The sequence below is a fragment of the Pholcus phalangioides genome, unplaced genomic scaffold, assembly GCF_987345545.1.
Source record: "Pholcus phalangioides strain wild (caught in Gottingen) unplaced genomic scaffold, Ppha-v1.0 ptg000039l_1, whole genome shotgun sequence".
In the NCBI taxonomy this organism is placed as follows: domain Eukaryota; kingdom Metazoa; phylum Arthropoda; class Arachnida; order Araneae; family Pholcidae; genus Pholcus; species Pholcus phalangioides.
This window is the reverse complement of record NW_028301625.1, coordinates 6,613,117-6,632,294: the sequence shown is the minus strand read 5'-3', so window position 1 is coordinate 6,632,294 and position 19,178 is coordinate 6,613,117. Positions and strand designations below refer to the sequence as shown.

At 36.6% G+C, this 19,178-nt stretch overlaps 2 protein-coding genes across 3 annotated transcripts in view; one reads left to right on the top strand and one right to left on the bottom strand.

Annotated features, from left to right (window-relative positions):
- Nucleotides 1-7,831, top strand: part of LOC149065508 (glycine receptor subunit alpha-3-like) — a 39,084-nt gene extending 31,253 nt beyond the window's left edge. Inside the window, exons 7-9 of the mRNA XM_089253906.1 lie at nucleotides 64-324; nucleotides 409-575; nucleotides 7,328-7,831. Of these exons, the coding sequence (XP_089110032.1) occupies nucleotides 64-324; nucleotides 409-575; nucleotides 7,328-7,564 (665 nt within the window). The 3' untranslated portion in view covers nucleotides 7,565-7,831. The remainder of the gene's footprint in view (nucleotides 1-63; nucleotides 325-408; nucleotides 576-7,327) is intronic.
- Nucleotides 7,832-12,814: 4,983 nt separating this feature from the next.
- LOC149065507 (uncharacterized) overlaps nucleotides 12,815-19,178 on the bottom strand; it is a 162,972-nt gene continuing 156,608 nt past the window's right edge. For both annotated transcript variants that reach the window (XM_089253565.1, XM_089253566.1), the window contains exon 19: nucleotides 12,815-12,957. In XM_089253565.1, the coding sequence (XP_089109691.1) occupies nucleotides 12,895-12,957 (63 nt within the window). In that variant the 3' untranslated portion in view covers nucleotides 12,815-12,894. The remainder of the gene's footprint in view (nucleotides 12,958-19,178) is intronic.

The following is a 19,178-nucleotide window of genomic DNA, read 5'->3' as shown; positions in this document are numbered from 1 at the left end:
AAATATATTATAAATATATTATTTATATAATATATTTATATATATTTTATTTCAAATATTCAGGAAACTTCAGCAGATTGACTGTAAACTTTGATCTACAGCGAGAATTTGGTCATTTCTTGCTCGATATTTATATCCCGGGGATATTGTTTGTCGTAACTTCGTGGATGTCTTTTTGGATAGAGATACCAGCAGCACCAGCCAGAGTAACTTTGGGAATCACCACGATGCTGACGTTGGTAACGAGCGAGAAATCCATTCGAGAGAAACTGCCCAAAGTGTCTTATGTACATGCATTGGATGTTTGGAATGTTGTTTGCACAGGTAACATTTGAAATTATGAGGAACAAATAATAAAAATTCGTGTTTTTTCCTTTTGTATATAAAACATGATCTATTACTTTATAGGATTCATATTCGCTTCACTTGTTGAATATGCACTTGTCAACTATATATACCACAAAGACAAGAGACGTCGCAAGAAATCGCGTGGAATGAAACGGGTAGAGAGTACTACCACTTTTGCATCTATGGAAAGCGATGTTGGATCTACGTTTCGAATATTTGCTAAAAAGGTAGTCATAACCAATTCCCCTGTTATTGTCGCTTACGACATGTTTTATTGCATTGTCATTTGTATGTGCATTTGTGTTACCACGTACATGTATATTTTCCGTTCTTTTCGCTTAACAACTGCAGTTACAATGTTTCGTTAATGCAGTGTGATTCTGCAAGAGGTACTGTAGTTTTCGGACGATTTCAATATGATATGGGTATGTAATGGTCTGGGATAGCTTTTGCTGAAAAGTTGATTCCTTTGATTTTTGTCTTCAACTATGCACTTGAAGGGCATGTGAACGTTTTACTAGCACGTTCTAATGTCCTGGAAAATATATGAAATATTTGCTAAATGTAAATGAGTCACACTATCCCCCCACAGAATAAAAGAAAATGCTCTAAAAAATGTTTAAATTAATTTCATCATTATTTTTCTTTGATAACAGGCTCTATAAGGAATGCTTTAGTTTTTAAACAGCCTGCAAAAGTTATTCTTTGCAAAATATGCATCGAAAGACGATTAGTTTTGTGCAGCGATGACTCAAAACAGTGATTCTAAACTTTTTTTTTTGCTCATGGGCCCCCTTTCAACCATTACTCATTCCTGTGGCTCCTCTTGCGACCATGATTAATTTCCTTGTCCATCCCCTTCCCCCCCCCCGTTTTCTGGTTAAAAGATAGGTATTAAAATATTGTTTAATAAACATATATTGTTTATAAAAATGTTTGGATTCATCGATTTTCAATTTATAAAAATAATGGAAAGGAAATAAACATAATACAATATAGTAAAAAAACACAATAAAGTATTTTTGATCAATGGGAACTTTGCGCATGAAGACGGCACAATGTCATCAAGTTATTGTACCGGATGGAATTTGTATTAATTTACAAATTAGTTTTTCTTGGGTAAATGTTTTATTCAGAATTATCAGTTGTAGATTTCAAAATATGCATCCTTATAATGATAAAAATCGGCAAAAAGTGGTAGCAAGCAGTTTTATTACTTTTATTCTCTTTACGCAGATAAACGTAGTTGTAGAATAATCACTTCTAAACTGCTAATTACTACATATAATGAACACAAAAACATGGACGGTTATACCACCCAAACGAGCACCATTGCTATCCGGACATCGACTGACACCAGTGATGGTAACCAAGGTTTCTAGAATATGTAAAACTTGTCAAGCAAAATTTCCCTCGAAAATTTCCCTTTGGACTAAATTTTTCCCACACATTCCGAAAATTGTCCTGCCATCTATTGGTGGAATTATGCAGTCAAGTATTTTACACTAGAAAAGCATTGTTTTGCATTTATATTTTTTTTCAATGAAAATTCTTTTGTTTGATGAACTCTCAAAATTTCCCACAAACGCCAAGAAATTTCCCATGTGGACCAATTTTGGCCAATTTTTCCCACGAATATAGGAAATTTCCCACGAGTTACCATCACTGACTGACACCATCGAGCTTATATTACTCTTAATATAAGTTGGATGCAGTGATGGTAACCTCTTCCAGCGAAATTTCCCTTAAAAAATTCCTTTTTGACTAAATTTTTCCCACGCACTCAAAAAAATGTGCTGCCATCTAGCGGGGAAAATACATAATCAAGTATTTCACAATAGAAAATTATTGCACTGCATTAATTTCTTAATTTTTTGCAAAAATTCTTTTGTTTGATGAACTCTCAAAATTTCTCACAAATGCTAAGAAATTTCCTACTTGGGCAAATTTTAGCCAATTTTTCCCACGAATATGGGAAATTTCCCACGAGTTACCATCACTGGTTGGATGACTGACACTCTTATAATACACACATATTCTTCTTGGAGATGAAGCCCGTGCTGCCGTCTGTCAGTCACTTTTTCAGTTAGTAATATTTACAACAGTTATAATGAGGAAGTGGCCACACAAGTCACAATTGAAAGTTAAAAGTTTAACCTTTCACATCATTTTCAAATATCAATATAATATATACAGGGTGGTAACTATCGACCGCCCAATAATTACACACGTGATTCCTTGTGAATAACTAATATGGAAAGTGTATTCAGTTTTTTACCTGGCCCATAATTAATGAGTTATAAGGGCACGGTAGCCCAGGTCGATAAGATACTCGCCTAAAGTACCGCACCAAAGGATGTTTAGAGGTGTCGCGAGTTCCATACCCGGTTCGTCCATGTCAGAAAACTTTCCTGACACATAGGTAGGCCTACAACAAAAAACGACGACTTGACTGCAACAAAAAATTGCTACCGCAGGGAGTCCCCCATCGAGGGGTTAGCGCACCAACCTCTCGATGAGTATAAAAAGCAAGCCTGCCGTTCGGAATCGGCAATAAATTGTAGGTCCCGGTCTAATTAGCCCTCGTGGGCAGAAAATGACCGTGGTGCGACAAAAATAATCAAAATCCTGCCAAATTCACAAACGGGTAACTCGGCGTTTTTGAAGGTGCTAAAAATGTATTAACCTCTCTTCCCACAGAAATCGAGAAAACGAAAGAAATATAAAAACCAGTTTTATTTCCTCGCACTTTTCAGGAAACGGAAAAAACTTTTTTTGCCAGTCAAGAATATGTTCTTTGCATCTATGTTCTTAGCATAAAGCCAGCTTTACAGAGGTTATAGATTAGCGTTAGCCATTTGTTTTATTCTCCAGAAAGCACTGCATCTATTTTTTTTTTTTTTTTTTTTTTTTTTGTTATAATTTCTACCTTGGTGGCATTCACCATATATGAATACTGTGACATGCAATACCTAAGAATTAGGTGAATGCTACGGATCAATTAGCCTTGCAAGCAACAAGGTTATACAGTCAACGGTTTCAACGAGCGGAAACACCCAGACCATAAAGTTATCTTGTAACTGGACCACCGATTGTGCGAGTCAGGATGTGTATTACTACAACCACACGTAAACCCTGGGCCAGTATCGACCGTAAGAACACTGGCTTTCGAAGATAACGTGTTATCGTTGGTTGAATCGGATCCAAAAAACGACCAGCAGTCGAGCGATCGCACGAGAATTAAATTCAAGTCACGTAACTGTCTTAAACGTTTTGCACAACGAGTTTTTGCATCAATATCATTACACACGGGTGCAAGCACTTTCATCAGAAGACTATCCGCGAAGGGAAGAATTCTGCTAATGGCTGCTTCAACAATATTCCAATGAGAACACTTTCTTAAATAGGATTCTATGGACTGACGACAGTGCCGTCTTAACGCATGGGTCCACCCGGGCACGGCCCGGGGGCCTCAAGAGAAGAGGGGCCTCACAAAAATGAGATCTGGTTGAAATTTCCTAGAATTTACCTGTTAGGGCCTCAGAAAAACTACTTGGCCCGGGGGCCCATGATGCTCTTAAGACGGCCCTGACTGACGAAGCAGCGTTTACTCGTGAAGGTGTCTTCAACTGCCATAACAGCCATGTCCGGGATTCTTCCAATCACTATACAACAAGTCCAAATGCTTATCAGGTTCGTTGGAGAATTAATGTTTGATGTGGCATGATAAACAACAATCTTCTGGGACCTTACTTCCACAACATCTGATCGCTAAAAACTACCTAATTTTCTTGAGAAATTGTATCCCAGGCTATCTTGCAAAATCTTTGGCTGCAGCACGATGGGACACCGGCCCATTACGCATCGAATGTCCACCAGTGGTTAAATCAAGAATACCCAGACATTGTCCATGGTGGTCCAATACAGTGGCCTGCTAGATCCCCCTGACATAAACCCTTTACATTTTTTTTATGGGGCCATCTCAAAGCGCATGTCTGTAAGCATACACTTGACTCGCAAGAAGACCTTATAACCTCCTTGCGTACGGAAGTGACAACAGTGACACCTTCCATAATAGAGATGCTAGAGCTGATTCAACTTTGTGCATCCCACGCCGTGCCTTCTCATGTATTTAAAAGAACAGAGTACATTTTGATCACTTACTAATGTAGGATGCAATCTTCCTTTCAGCCACAGTGGTGGTCAGCTGAAGTTGGGTTTCTATTTTCAACTTCGAGGCGTGAATGCGAGCCGATCTTCCGTTAAACAGTCTCGCCAAAGAGAGAAACAGGCCTACAATGGCACAAATATTCAATCATTACGCTCCACTCACAATTTGAAATATAGATGGCAGCATTGAAAGGTCAGACACAACACTATTTATTCAATCAGACCGTCATTCACACACCCACACACACACTTCCGGCACAGCTCACTCGATAGTAAATTGGCCATGGCGATAGATCGAAGTGGTGCTCGGTTTGAAAGAAAAAAATCTCTTCCTTTTACCGAAGTATCTTTAAAAATTTTTGAGAGGGAGATGAAGTTATTTTCCTCAAAATTATTTTTTCGAATAATACTGGTTCTAATAACTACCATAGAACTAAACGTTCGTGGGTAAATTAAAATAGCCAAATTTTATAGGTCAGGAAAAAGAACATTTTCATGTTCCCAAAGGAAATTTTAATGGTTTTAAAGTATATTGGGGCTGTTGATTTCAATACTGGTGTTGGTTTTGCTGAATTGGCTCTAGTTTTTGAGATGCATAATCTCAACCTTGCAGTATAGTCTGCAGTCACTAATTTTAGCGTGGAAATTTTGTTTTCAACTTTTTATTTACTTCCTTATTTTATTCAACACATCACATTAATATTACCAGACATTGGTGATCTTTACGTATTGATATTAAGTTTATCAAATACAAATACAACGCCAAAACAGACAAAATGCCCAACGAGGTGGCTGAGAAAAAGATGCCCATAATTAAATATGGATGTCATATGTTTCAATGATTTACATTTCGCACAGTTTCATGCCGTACATGTGATTTGTATGATGCTTATGGCATGGGAGGATCTAGAGCTCGCTGTTGAGAGGGGCGATTTTACAACAATAAAAAAAAATAAAAATAAATTAATTAGTCACTGTGATCTTGGTCACCATACGTCCTGCATTTTGTCCCGTATTTACCGGAATATTCCCGGTTTTTCTGGGTTTTTTTTCCTCCGTCCCGAATTCTTTGAAAAAAAATGACTGGTTTATCATATTTTTTATATAGTCGAAGATTTCTTGAATTTGTTATTCAATCAAAAACGTTGATACAGGTAATTTTCAACGGATTGATTGAAAAAAAATGCAATATTACCATATAAACGTTCCGAAAATTTCATGAATTACTATATTTCACTTGGGAGGTGATAATCACTTTGATTACCCTCTCATAGATCCACGCCATGCTTATGGTATTACTTTAGAAATTTAATTTTCACTTTATCTCCAAAACTACAGCCATCTACAAAACCAATGCCAGATTTGGAGAATGAGCGCTGCAAAATAACTCTAAAATCACTGAAATATCTTTGCCAATGATTTGCTGTATTTATTTATAATGCACACTTCGAATTTGATTTGTATGCTGCTTATATGTTATACCATTGAAATTCAACTTTAACTTTATCCCAAAACTAGAGCCGATCTTATAAAACTAATGTCAGATTCGGAATTAGTGCCCGCAAAAGTACCCTAAAATCACTGAAATATCTTTGAGGACAAAATCAGTGTTGAGTAGTGTAATCAATAGAAAAAATCCGAAACCAATAATTATTTGAATATGTCAATTCATAACATAATAAGTTTGATTAAAAGTTTCTGATTGAATCGTTATTATTATTTTCCTGTATCCACCAGTCACACACGTTCGTCAAGCTACCATTTTTACATCCTTCATTGAAGCTTTTTAAGCATAACAGTTTCGATGAAAGGTCAAAAAACCCCAAAAAATATTGCCGTTTTATTGATCAACATGTAATCTGCCAGCGTCAAAGGTGGAGTCGACTGATCTAATGTATATATGTATATATGAGCTAACATCATCATCGTGCCCCCTCCCCCAGACTTCCAAGTCAATCTCCGCCTATGAATCTGATTAAAACGACAATGTAAAATAACGATCGCGCAGCACGTACGCACGCACTGTATGAACCTTGCTTCAAAAATTTAACTTAATCGTGAAGGTGAACAAACTACCACATTTTGGCAAAAAGTGTTTATTTGGCTAAAAAAAATTTCAAATAGATCTCATTTCTCCAACATTTTACCCAGGGGCCTCAAGACAAAAGGGGAAGAAGGCCAGAAGAACTGAAGAAGGCCATCTCACCTATAGCCATTGTGGATATACTACAAAAAGGGTAAAGATGGCGCATGCGTCAGCCTGCTATATCCAATGGCTATAGGTGAGATGGCCTTCTTCATTGACGTCACGAGCTTCGTGCGGAGGCCTTCTTCTATAGGTGGTATTGGGCTACTTCGGATCACTGAAAACTCGAATTATCCGAAAAAACAATTAAAGTTGTTTTTACCCCACCCTTAAAGTCGCGACTTTAAGGGTGGGTTATTTTTTTGCACTACAAATTCACTATAGATGGGCCTGAGAAAAATTCTGGCAGGGGAGTTCACCGAAAACCCTGGCCTAGGGATCTAGACCCTCTTAAAACTGAAATTACTTGTATTCGTTCGGAGAATAAAGAAGGTGAAATAAAGCGCGCTCTTGACGAAAAGTAGAAAAAGAAGGGTTTGAGAGAGAGAAGGAATTTCGAAAAATTACAGCATATCGAACTTTCGGGACTCTAATCATCTAAACTTTACTGTATATCTCGAATTTCATTCGCATTCGTTGATTTTTGCTGCCGCTAGGTGCTCATATATCGGCAACGTTATTTTATGATCACCCTGTACATATATTTATGCGTTAATATTTTAGGGAGAAAATCTACAAAGCGAAAATGGGATGCCACAAAAGAAGGCAGCTTCCTTTGCTTCGTTAGGAGATCTGCAAAGCATGAACCAGCTTGGTGAGTTGACGTGTCCGTGGCCATTGGATGACTTCAAATTGCAGCCACAAGATGTAGCAAATGGAATCGATAGAAAATGCCGCATTGTTTTCCCTCTCGGATTTGTAATTTTCAATGTTATATATTGGCTTGTATTATGTTTTTGAAATTACTTGCTACTTATTTATTTGAAACTTGTGTAAAATTTGGTATGCTACAGAGTTTAGTATTGAAGTGAACGATGCCTGGAAATGTGCACACAAATATATATCTCACGTAATTATAATATTCGTAAATTTAATGTGTGTCAACTACGTTATAAATACTGTACACATATCTCTAATTTGTTTATATCAAATCTTCAAAAAGTTAAACAAGCTAAAAGTTTTTAATAAATTTCTACTTTTCAAGTCCTTTACACATAAGGATAAAAATAGTGAACATTTTTATATTGTGTCTCAATGTGTGCGTGAAGAAACAAGAGCAAAGTATAAAAGTTTATTAGTCACTATATGCTAGTGACTAGTGGGATTGTCAAACTGTAAATAGTCTCCCGAGGGAGGCACCAAAATTTCTTTCTGGGTCACAGTACAGCTCCCAGGGACAAACTGCCACTGCTTACACTTTCAAGCACTATCAAGAGGAAATAACAAGATGGCGTTTATGAAGAATTTTATTTTAAAAGGCTAATTAAAAATATTTACTGAAAAAAAAAAAAAAACATGGTAAGGCCGGGATTACACTATGAAACTTTAATGAAAGAGTTTTTACAAACTTGAAAAAAACAACTAATAAGCTTGTTATTGGTTACTTTCAAACACAAATACAACGCCACAACAGGCAAAATGCCCAACGAGGTGGCTGAGAAAAAGATGCCCATAATAAATATGGATGTCTCATATTTCAAAAATACAGCAACCCAATTAAAAATGCAATTAAAACAATATACAGGGTGATTATAAAAAAACTATCCCGACATATGGGCCCCTAACTATCATACCATTCACAGAAACTGAATGAAATTTTGGCATAAGGTATTTTGATGTATGCGCTCAAGAATGATATGGAAAACAACAGTGCCACTCTAACAGTTACGGTTACAGTGAGAAAATTTCGAAAATATCAAATGGCAACACCAAGTTTTTTGTATTGGAATGTCATCTCCATTGTGAAAAACCCTAAATAGCGTTCGAACGGCAACTGTAGCATGAAAATCACCGGCGGTAGATAAGCTAAAAGTGAGGACAACCAATAAGGACAGAGAAGCAGCATAAAATAAAGCATTTTATTGTGTTTCACAAATTTTCCAAATGACCTTGTGGAGGACTAATTAGGCTGGGATCTCAGCCGAAGAAACGGTGTGACTAATGAAACGAACATTAATGCTCTGGTGCATGGCAAAGTCCTTTTTACTTTTTCCTTGCCTAGCTCCGGGGATTTTCGTGCTACAGGTGCCATTCCAACGCTATTTAGTGTTTTTCAGTATGGAGATCGCATTCCAATACAAAAAACTTGGTGTTGCCATTTGATATTTTCGAAATTTTCTCACTGTAACCATAACTGTTAGAGTGACACTGTTGTTTTCCATATCATTCTTGAGCGCATACCTCAAAATACCTTATGCCAAAATTTCATTCAGTTTCTGTGAATGGTATGATAGTTAGGGGCTCACATGGCGGGATAGTTTTTTTATAATCACCCTGTACATTGATACAATACAAAACAAATAACCATTCAATAATTGTAATACACATACATGATCGTGCGTAACACTCGTTGGACTCGGAAGGTATGAAACAGCGGTTGCAGAATAAACAAAAAAATGGGTTAATAGGGGGGTATGGTCCCCTCTTACAGATATACAAGTCTCGCAGCGTGATTTCATACTTGAAATAAGGCAGTTTATCATTTCCTGTGGCAATTGGTCCCACTCGTTCAGCAACGCTGTTTTCATTCCCTGGATGGTTCCCGGAGGGGGGGGTTGCGAGTTGCAATTGCCCTCCCCAGAGCGTCCCAGACATGCTCTATAGCAGCAGTTCTCAACCGGTGCTACTCGAGGATAATAAAATGAATCAGTAAATTTGATAAACAAACAAAAAAAAAGAGGCCTAAAGGGCTCCGCCATAGAAATTATACACTGAAAAGGGCTCAGCGAATCAGAAAAGGTTGAGAACCGCTGTTCTATACGGTTAAGGTCTGGAGATCTGGCTGGCCAATCCATCCGGCGAATATCCTCACTCTCTAGAAAATCGTCGAGCAGAAGAGCTCTATGTGGCCTCGCGTTATCGTCCATTAAAATGGACTCAGGGTCAACTGCACCCCTGAAAAGGCGAGCATAGGGCTCCAAGACCTCATCCCTATACCTCACACCAGTCACAGTGCCTCTTTCAAAGACATGGAGAGGTGTGCGGCCATCCAACATGATAGCTGCCCAGACCATTAAACCTCCTCCGCCATAATGGTCGATTTCGCGGACATTGGAGGGTAGGTAGCGGGTCCCTGGTTCTCTCCATATGAACGTACGGCGAGAATCTGTGCTTAGGCTGAACCGGGACTCATCAGTGAAGGGAACGGTCGCCCATTGATCCATACTCCAATCCCTATGCTCTCTGCACCATGATAAACGGATTCTCCTGTCCGTAGAAGTGAGCGGGACGCAAACAGCAGGTCTTCTTGAAAACAACCCTCTCGCATGAAGTCTTTTGGAAACAGTCACTCTTGATACATGGGTTCCCGTGGCTGCATACAAGTCACGAGAGAGCTGAGAAGCTGTAGCACTCCTGTTACGCCTCGCTATAATCGACAAATGGCGATCTTCTCTGGCCGTCGTGGCTCTTGGACGACCTTGTCCAGGCTTTCTCTCGATGGATCCGGTATCCTGGAACTGTTTCCATAAGTTACACACGACGCTGGGCGTTACAAATCTGGACTTGAGATTGGCCTGCTTCTAGCCTCCCCACAATTCGCCACCTCATTCCATCATCTAAACGTTGGTGGTTACTCATTTTTACTGTTACAATTTGAAATTAACCGATTGCTGCAAAATAACACCAAGAAATTCGCCGAGGTGTGCTAGCGAACGAAATGCGTCTTAACTTACGCGCGCTTATAAAGCCTGTTTCTCTACTGGCTCCGCCTACACACACGTGTACGCTTACGTATTTGACGTACAAGATTTGCATTTTTGTCTAGAAGCAGTGGTTTTACATTCAGTTCTTTTCATGAAATTCGATAAAATATGCAAATTCTCTTAATTTATTTGACCAGTGTATGTAATGCCTTAAGACGGGGTATTTTCTTTCAATATTTTAATTTATTCAGAAAATAATTTTAATTTTTGATTGTCTTGGGCAGGATCGTCTTTAGAGCATCATGGGCTCCAGGGCCAAGCGATTTTTCTGAGATTCCACCTGGCGAATTCTCGAGAATTTTAACTGCTTCTTGTTTTTGTGAGACTCCCGTTCTCTTGAGGCCCCCGGGCCGTGCCCAGGTGGGCCCATGCATTAAAACGGCACTGGTCTTGGGGCAGACACGGGACACCTATACCCCCTCCTGCATAGGTTTGTTACATTTCACTGTAGTAAAAATCTTACCACTACTACAAAAGTAGGTTGAAGAACTGGTCATTGCTAAAATCAAATAGATTTGAAAAAAATTGGACACTGTACTTCAAAAAAGGGACGTATGGTCAGGCGAAAATATATGTAAATATTATGGCCTGTACAGAGAAATGATCAGGAAAGTGGCAGTAGTCAACTGGATGGCTAAAGCATCAGACAGAGCAGAATGGAAAAAATTTAGAGGAGACCTTCATCCAGCAGTGGATTGAAAATGGTTGTTGATGATGATGACAGGAAAATGACTGTTTGACCACAAAAATAGATTGAATAACACTGATTTTTTTAGCACTAGATGCTCAGTTTCAGATTTGAATTGCTACAGGCTCTCATTTGTGTTAATTGATAATAAAATTTGGTTTGAGGTCACAGGCAACATCAGATTGCTCTGAGGACCAGTATTTGGCCTGCAGACCACGGGTTGAGCATATATGTGTGTTAGCCAATACATCAATGTGCAGCTGCAGCAAGATATGGTCAATTCTCACCAAGCCTACTCAAGGAAAAAATTCTGCATTTACCAAAGAAATGCTACCCAATAATCTCAGTGATATTTAAAATATTGACAAAAAAATTTTACGACTCCTTCAGAAATTAAAGTATGACTTTTAAGTCAGAAAAAAATTGAAGAATTTATGCAGGAAATTAACAATTTTCATTATCTTATTTTTATGAATACCATTATTAATAGCGTAATCTTCGTATTTTCCCAAGAGATCTGTCAGATCTGTCTCGAGAATAGGTTAGTATGCATTCATCCAAACCGGGATTGGAACTCAGACCTGCATAATTGAATGCTTTCCTAAGGCATGCTTTCCTTGAAGGTTAGCTGTAATTTCCAAAGACTGATTGGAATCTGTGTGTGTGCTAAGTCAATGGAAAGAATTTGGGATAAAACTATCCTCTGTTTTGTATGTTTGCATGACACCATACCCTTTGTTCAAAAGCAACAAGTTTTTGCTCCTTGTGTACTCTCTGGTTCAGGGATAATGTGCAGGACCATTACCTTGGTAAGAAAAGAGCTTTCAGAGCGAGTATACGAGCAGAAGAGAATCATCAGCCTTTATTAAAAAAATAAACAACGAAACCTGAATCCCTAAACACGCTTCTCACACTCACTTGTTGCTATGTTAACAAGAAATGGTGAAACAAGATATCTCTTCCAGAGGATGCAGACACATCATTAAGAATATTTCATATTTTCATAAAGGGTGATTGATGATGTAAACACTATTGAAACCCTTCCCCCCTTGTCATCAAAAGTCAGCAAATCGAAAACCCCTCTTCCATTGATGCTGACGTAATACTTGAAAATGACCCCATATTTTAAAAAATCATAGATAACAAACACTAAAGATATTTGTATACATACTTCTCATCAACCTCTGATATGCAAGAACTACTGTATTTTAACATGTATAAGGAGTCCCTTTTTGCCAAAAAATTGGGTACCAAAAATAAGGGATTTCTTATACATAGATAGTATAATGAATGTAACTTTTCAACTTTTTTCCAAATTTTAAGCACAAAAAAAATCAGGGGGTTTCTTATACATGCTAAAATATGGTATATTCTACGTTATGTAGATACATTTTCTATCTTTTCCTTTGTGGCAAACTTAACCATAAATGGACAAAGACTTGTCAAAAAACTGAAAATAACTAATAATACAAAATGGTTGAGGTTATAATCTCAACAATTGTATTATTGACAGTGATAATTATCAACAATTAATCATAATTATATTATACAATACAATTGTATTATTGCAGTGATAATTATCAATATAACTAAAAAAACTATGATTTTAAATGTACTTTATTCACATAATTAATATGTATTTTACACAGAAGTAATACAGCGCTTATAATAATGGATTGTCATAAAATCTGTTTTGTATAAATTTCATATGCCATATGAAGCCTATAGTTGGATGTATGTGCCTAAAAAATGAAAGAAAAAAAGTAAAGTGATGTGATCAGAAACAAGAAAATTTAATGCATCTTCAATGAGAAAAAAATATAAGGTACACCAGAGAGAGAGAATTATATAAATGAGTAACATACAATGAGCAGATCTATGAGGCATTAGTTTTTTGAAAATGAAAGATAATGAAAGATAAATCTTCTCACCTGACTGATAATTTTTTTTTCAATTCTGATTTGAGTGAAATTATTTCCCATTTTCATATACAATTTTTACATAATATTCATTCAATCCCCCCCCCTCCTTGTCATCAAAAAGTAAGCATAGGTGGACCCCCCCCAATTGCTGCTTACATAATACTTGAATGGCCCCTAACATAATGGCCATAAATGACCATTTTTGCCACACCACTGAAAAACAGCATTTAACATATTTTCATATGCTTTGGTGGAGAAATTTCTGCAGTAGCAATGTGTTCTACAGTCATAGTACTTATTTCTGTTGCACTTTCTGTAACAGGAAAGATTCTGACAAGAACTGATGAACTATTGAACTTGTGACACCTCTGATGATTTTTTGGTACAGTGGGCAATTATCTTATCAACCTGGACTACTGTGCCCACAAAATAGTAATTTGTGAGTCCTTCTGTAAGAGTTCACAGATTATTTTTGAGTGATCCACTGGACAAAATCCACTTCAAACACTTGCTTGTTCTGTTGGTTGAGAATTTGAGACATCCAATGGAAATTTAAGTCTAGATATTAACACTTTGGTGAAGTTAAGCCTTTCAGTGGCATGGTGGAAATAACTAAGCAGCCCCCTATAACCAGTCATCTGGCTACAACAGCATTTGCTGTCACAGTCATATGTAACAGTGGCGCCTACGACGGTGTATGTCGTCATAAGGATTTTTGGTCTGTATCACATGGATATGATGGAATAATTTTTCATACAGCTGCTGCCACCTGCACTGGCATCATACAACAACTATATTTCAAGGTCTGGGGTTATTATTATTATGATCTTCGCCATGCTTTGCAATGTTGCATCCTCAAGTGTGCGCTTATATAAATATATATATACACTATCTCATAACATACAAGGGAAAAATATACAATTTGCACGACATTTTATAAATTTCAATATATCATTTATTAACACACACATGAATTACTGAGAAATATTTTCTTGCTTTGAACTTGAACAACCCATGCTGCTGTAATTGTCAAATAAGTAAGAATTCAACACTTATATTTAGAAAACTAATTCGTTTTACTAATTAACTTTTATTATTTTTATGATTTTAAACATATAGCAAAGACATCAGTTTTAATGTTTGTATGAGAAATTCAATCCAAAAAAATATTTTAATAGCTTCAAACTTCAGGAAAAAGTTTGCACATCTTCATTAAAAAACGGCACCGTGGGTAGCATACAGAGAAATTAATTGGCCAGATGACCAGTTAAAATGCCACATTTTTTTTAATGAAGCAGGCTTTCTTCCGGTTTTCAGCAGGTGCAAACTATGATTTATAGGGAGGAGTATTCCATTGTGAAATCCACTTTACAAATATCTAGGCTTGTTAATGCTAAAATAAGAGGCTTTTAAGCCCTTCACTGACATGGGCGTATTTATACACCTTCAGAGCAGAGATGACATTGAAGCGCTATAATGCTGCAAATACCTAGAATTTCGGAAAAGGACGCATAAAAATTTTGTTCATGTGTCCTTCATAGCGCGTTCTTTCCTAGTTCTACGAAAAAGTAGAGTACAGAGTATAGTAGTTGTACCTCCCTAACTTTTTCCCCCTTTTTTCTCTCTTTTTTTTTACCATGTATCATGATTGCGCGACCTTGAAAAAGTGGTTTTACTACTTTGTACACTGTACTGTATTGATATACACACGGGTTGTTGAAGAATAAGATGAGGGGTATCTAGTTGCTTCCCTGAATGAGGGGCCTTGTAATTGTCAAATTTTGGAGTTTTTATTCCCCTGTGGATTTTCTCCCTTCTGGTTACATACCAGAAATTATGGTACTTTTGCGGCTATCTGCCGGCATTCAAAGATAGCATCTATATGGTGCGAATTTGCCTTGTTCCTACAATATTGCGAATGCACATTTTTTTTAAATCGTAAAGGATTGGAACACCCGTTCAAATTGTATACTTTCCCAAGATCATGAAAAAAAACCGAATCTTGAATTTGGATATCCACAGTTTTGTCATCTAGCTGCTATGTGGTAGTTGCCGTTTCGCGTCGCGAAAATCACGGGTGTATACGCAGAATCGGCTTTTGGAGGAGAACAAGGATCTAATTCTTCACAGAAAGTTTGGGTCACTAACATTGGAAAACAATTTTAAATTACCAGATAGTATAAAAGTAATTATTTTATTCCAATATTTTAATTCTCTACAAAAATATTTTTAATTTTTTATCTTGGAGGGGGGGGGGAGTGGACACTTATAACTCCCCAAATATTTTGCTTTACGTAAAAATCCGCATTTGGAACCCGTGATTGTACAATGGTAATTGGTTAAAAATGTGATTTTCTAAGGTTTTCAAATTTTGAGTTGGAAACATCTGGTTGCGACGGCGATCACACAGACCTACAACACAAATATGTATACATTAAACTTCAAATGCATGCATTACCAGTTTGGAGGATAGATGCAGGGCAGCAACTGGGAGGGTGGAGGGACAGACGGTCTAGTGTCCCCGGGCTCTGGACTAGAGGGGGGCACCAAATTGACCCTTTATAACAGCTGATTCTACATTACATGGGTGTGCCAAAATGTGTGCTTGCCCTGTTTGAGAAAGTATCTAGTTGGGGCGCTAGATAGATGGCACCACCTACTGAATACAAAACACGCCAAATGCTGGGCACACACACATAAGAACATTGTTAAGGTTCTCCAACACAAATCTGACATAGCTCCCATATTCAAGTGTGAAAATATGTGGCAGTTAAATGGCGACACATCAGAGTGGTGGACCATCAGGGAGAGAAAACAAAATCATTTTACCAGGAAAACCAAAGTATGAATAGAGAATCAGAAGTGTCTGAGGAGAGAGAGAATATAATTTACTTTAAATTTAATCCGAAGATATTGAAAGTGCTAAGATTTTTTTAATGAAATTCAAAATCAATCAGAAGTGAATTTATAGATTGATGTATTAGTAAATATATAAATGTGTGCCTCCAACTCATTATTAAAGTAGATCCTGCTTATAACATTTTGCAAAAAACCGTCATAAAAAAACGTTGTAAATAGGAGCACACTTTAAACGGGAAATCTTAATGAAATCTTAATTACTTATTATTAAAACCACAAAAATAAGTTGTACTAAGCAGAAAAACGTTCCAAATGGGAGAAACATTATAAGCGGGATCAACTGTATATTTGTTTTATATTTATTATATGTGCGGAATTCCATGTTAAATTCTCAGTGCTAATGAGCTTCTTTGCAAGCTTTTCCTACTAGTTGACAATGAAAGTAAAAAAACCTTTGGAGAGAATATATTTTTAGAAATGAATTTACTTGAGTCACACAGATACCTTCATCTCCTACCCAGAATATGACACATTGCTCAGTCTCAACGAAGAAACATAAGCAGGTGATCAAAGACCTGGGGCATGCTGAAAGAAAATTCATAGGGGGGGGGGGGTATAATTTTTTTCAAGATGAATTTTTTTGAGAGAGGACTCACTTTCCCTCAAAAAGGGCCCAGATTTTTCAAATAACCAGGTAAATTAGAGTACAGCGGCATCTCTGCAGAGTCTATGAATTAACTGCCACAGGCGTATTTATACATCTTTACAGTAAATGAACAAAAAAAGGTGGCACTGGAGAGTGAATTGTGTACGATTTTGTCGGCAATTAAGCAGTTAACCATTTAAGCAACAATTAGAAATCACCAGAACCCCCTTCAATACGCCATATCTTTTTTAATGAAGTAGGCTTTCTTTTGATTTTCAACTGGTGCAAACTAAGGGGGTATAGGAAAATGTTTTCCATTGAGAAATCAAATTTACAAAACGTCTGGGCTTGTCAATGCTAAAATAAGAGGCTTTTATGGTGACAAGATATCTTGTCTTTGCTGCTTACAGGATTAAGGAGGCGAGATGTCTAGCTTAGAGGGTTAAAAGAGACTGATTGGTTGATAATTCTTGATATTTTTCACCCTTTTTAAGAAAAATAACTATCATTGTGTTATTCCCATAATTTTGGCACAACTGATTCTGTGAGATAATTTGTATTTAAGAATGTTAACATACTGGGAAATTCTTTTCCGGCTACCTTAACACTGTTAATTGAAATCCTATCTTAACCAGTACATTTCCATTTTCTTCATGCATTTTATATAGCATTTGAACTTCTTCTTTCAACACAGGAGATAATAATTTTTTTTCCGGTCCCTTTCCTCAGTTCAGATCGTTTCCTTCATGTTAATATAGAGTATTATAAAATTTCTCAACAATTTCATACATTTCATTTTCATCGTTACTGATGGTTCCATTTCCCTTCTTAACACATAACAAGTGGGCACTGAGATTTTGGTCCAACCTCATTTGACTGGAACTTAGAACCTGTTCTTTAGTTGCAGAAAATTACTGTGTAGAATCCTTTGCCACATTTTTAAAACGGGGGAAGAAATTTGTTAGAATTAGATCTTTATTTCCTCCTTAAAACTATTTCCTTTGTCTAATTTGAATTTATGAAAAATATGTGTACACTATAGGGATGGGATGAATAGTGACTTAACCGAATACCAAATATTTGGCTAATCTTTTGACCGAATGATAATTTTCTTAAAATTCATCACAATTATAAATAAAATTAATGGCAGTTTTAAATTATTGATATTGAATTTTAATTATGGAATTTATTATTTAAATAAATATTAAAAACTGATAATTGAAAGATTTTTATTGCCATGATATTGACAATCAAATTTCAAGATGACACATTGTAATTTTATATTACTTACAGAATCAATTTTTTTAACATTTGTTATAAAATTTTACATCTGATTAAGTCATTTACATTTTGTCAACCATTATTTACTCTCAACTAGTAATGCATCATAAAATTTACAACTTATTTTGTTATTTTCGTCTTTGAATGCTCTTTGTCCCTTATGCTTCTTTCACAGGACCTGAATATGTTTCATGTCTAGGTACATCATTCAGTTAGTGAACTTGTGTATAATTCATGCTCACTTCCACCTTATTGCAACAGAATCCTATTTTCAGTTTCATGTTTCCCTTACCCTAGAAATTCACCCTGACATAACCTCTTTAAAAAGAAAGGGATATACACCACACAATAAAATATAATCTGTAAATTAATTTATACATGGGGAAAATTCCAATTAATATAATTTTCTAAAATTAGTTTGGTGTACTTAGATTTACACAAATATTTGGCAAAAGGGCCAAATAGGCAGAATACTGAATAGCAGCCAAATATTCATCCCATCTCTAGTATACAGGGTGAAGGTTCCGCAGAGGAATATGGATGAGGGGTGCATGTGTGGTTTAGTAGTAGTAATATACAGGGTGAACATGACATGTTGAGCCAAACAAAAGAGGGTAACAGACGAGCCCAAGTGGAACATGAAAAACCCCACCAACCCTGTCCTATCTCGAACTGTTTGAGTTATGGTGGATAATCAATTATGGAAAAAAATATGTCAAGTCTGAAAAAACCTAAATTTGTGAAGTTTCTCTGAGAGACAAACAAAAACTAAGCACATATTTGGAAAGAGCAGAAAAAATCCTATAAAGTGACATTAACTTCATTAAAATATCTTAATTTAATGGTGAGCTACAAGCGCTGAAAGATTGGCAAAGTTCAAAATTGAATTGCTGCCAAAAATGCAATTTTTTCTGCCTCGCCAATTATGCAAACACCCTTCTAGCTACAATCAGTCAAATTTACCAAAAACTTGTGCATTGCATCTACTTTCGAAAGAGCCTACAGTAAACCACATAAGTGAACTGTTCAGGATTAATTTAGCCTTTCATTTGCATGCATCACTGAAATCAGCGGTTGTCAAAGTAGACATTTTAGTAGATTTTGGTGACAATTCGATTTTCCACTTAGACAATCTCTCAGTGCTTGTAGCTCATAATTAAATACAGATATTCTGATAGAGGAGGTGTCATTTTATAGGATTTTTTCAGCAAAATCAAATTGTGGCAAAAATCTGCAACCTCCAATTCTGAATTAT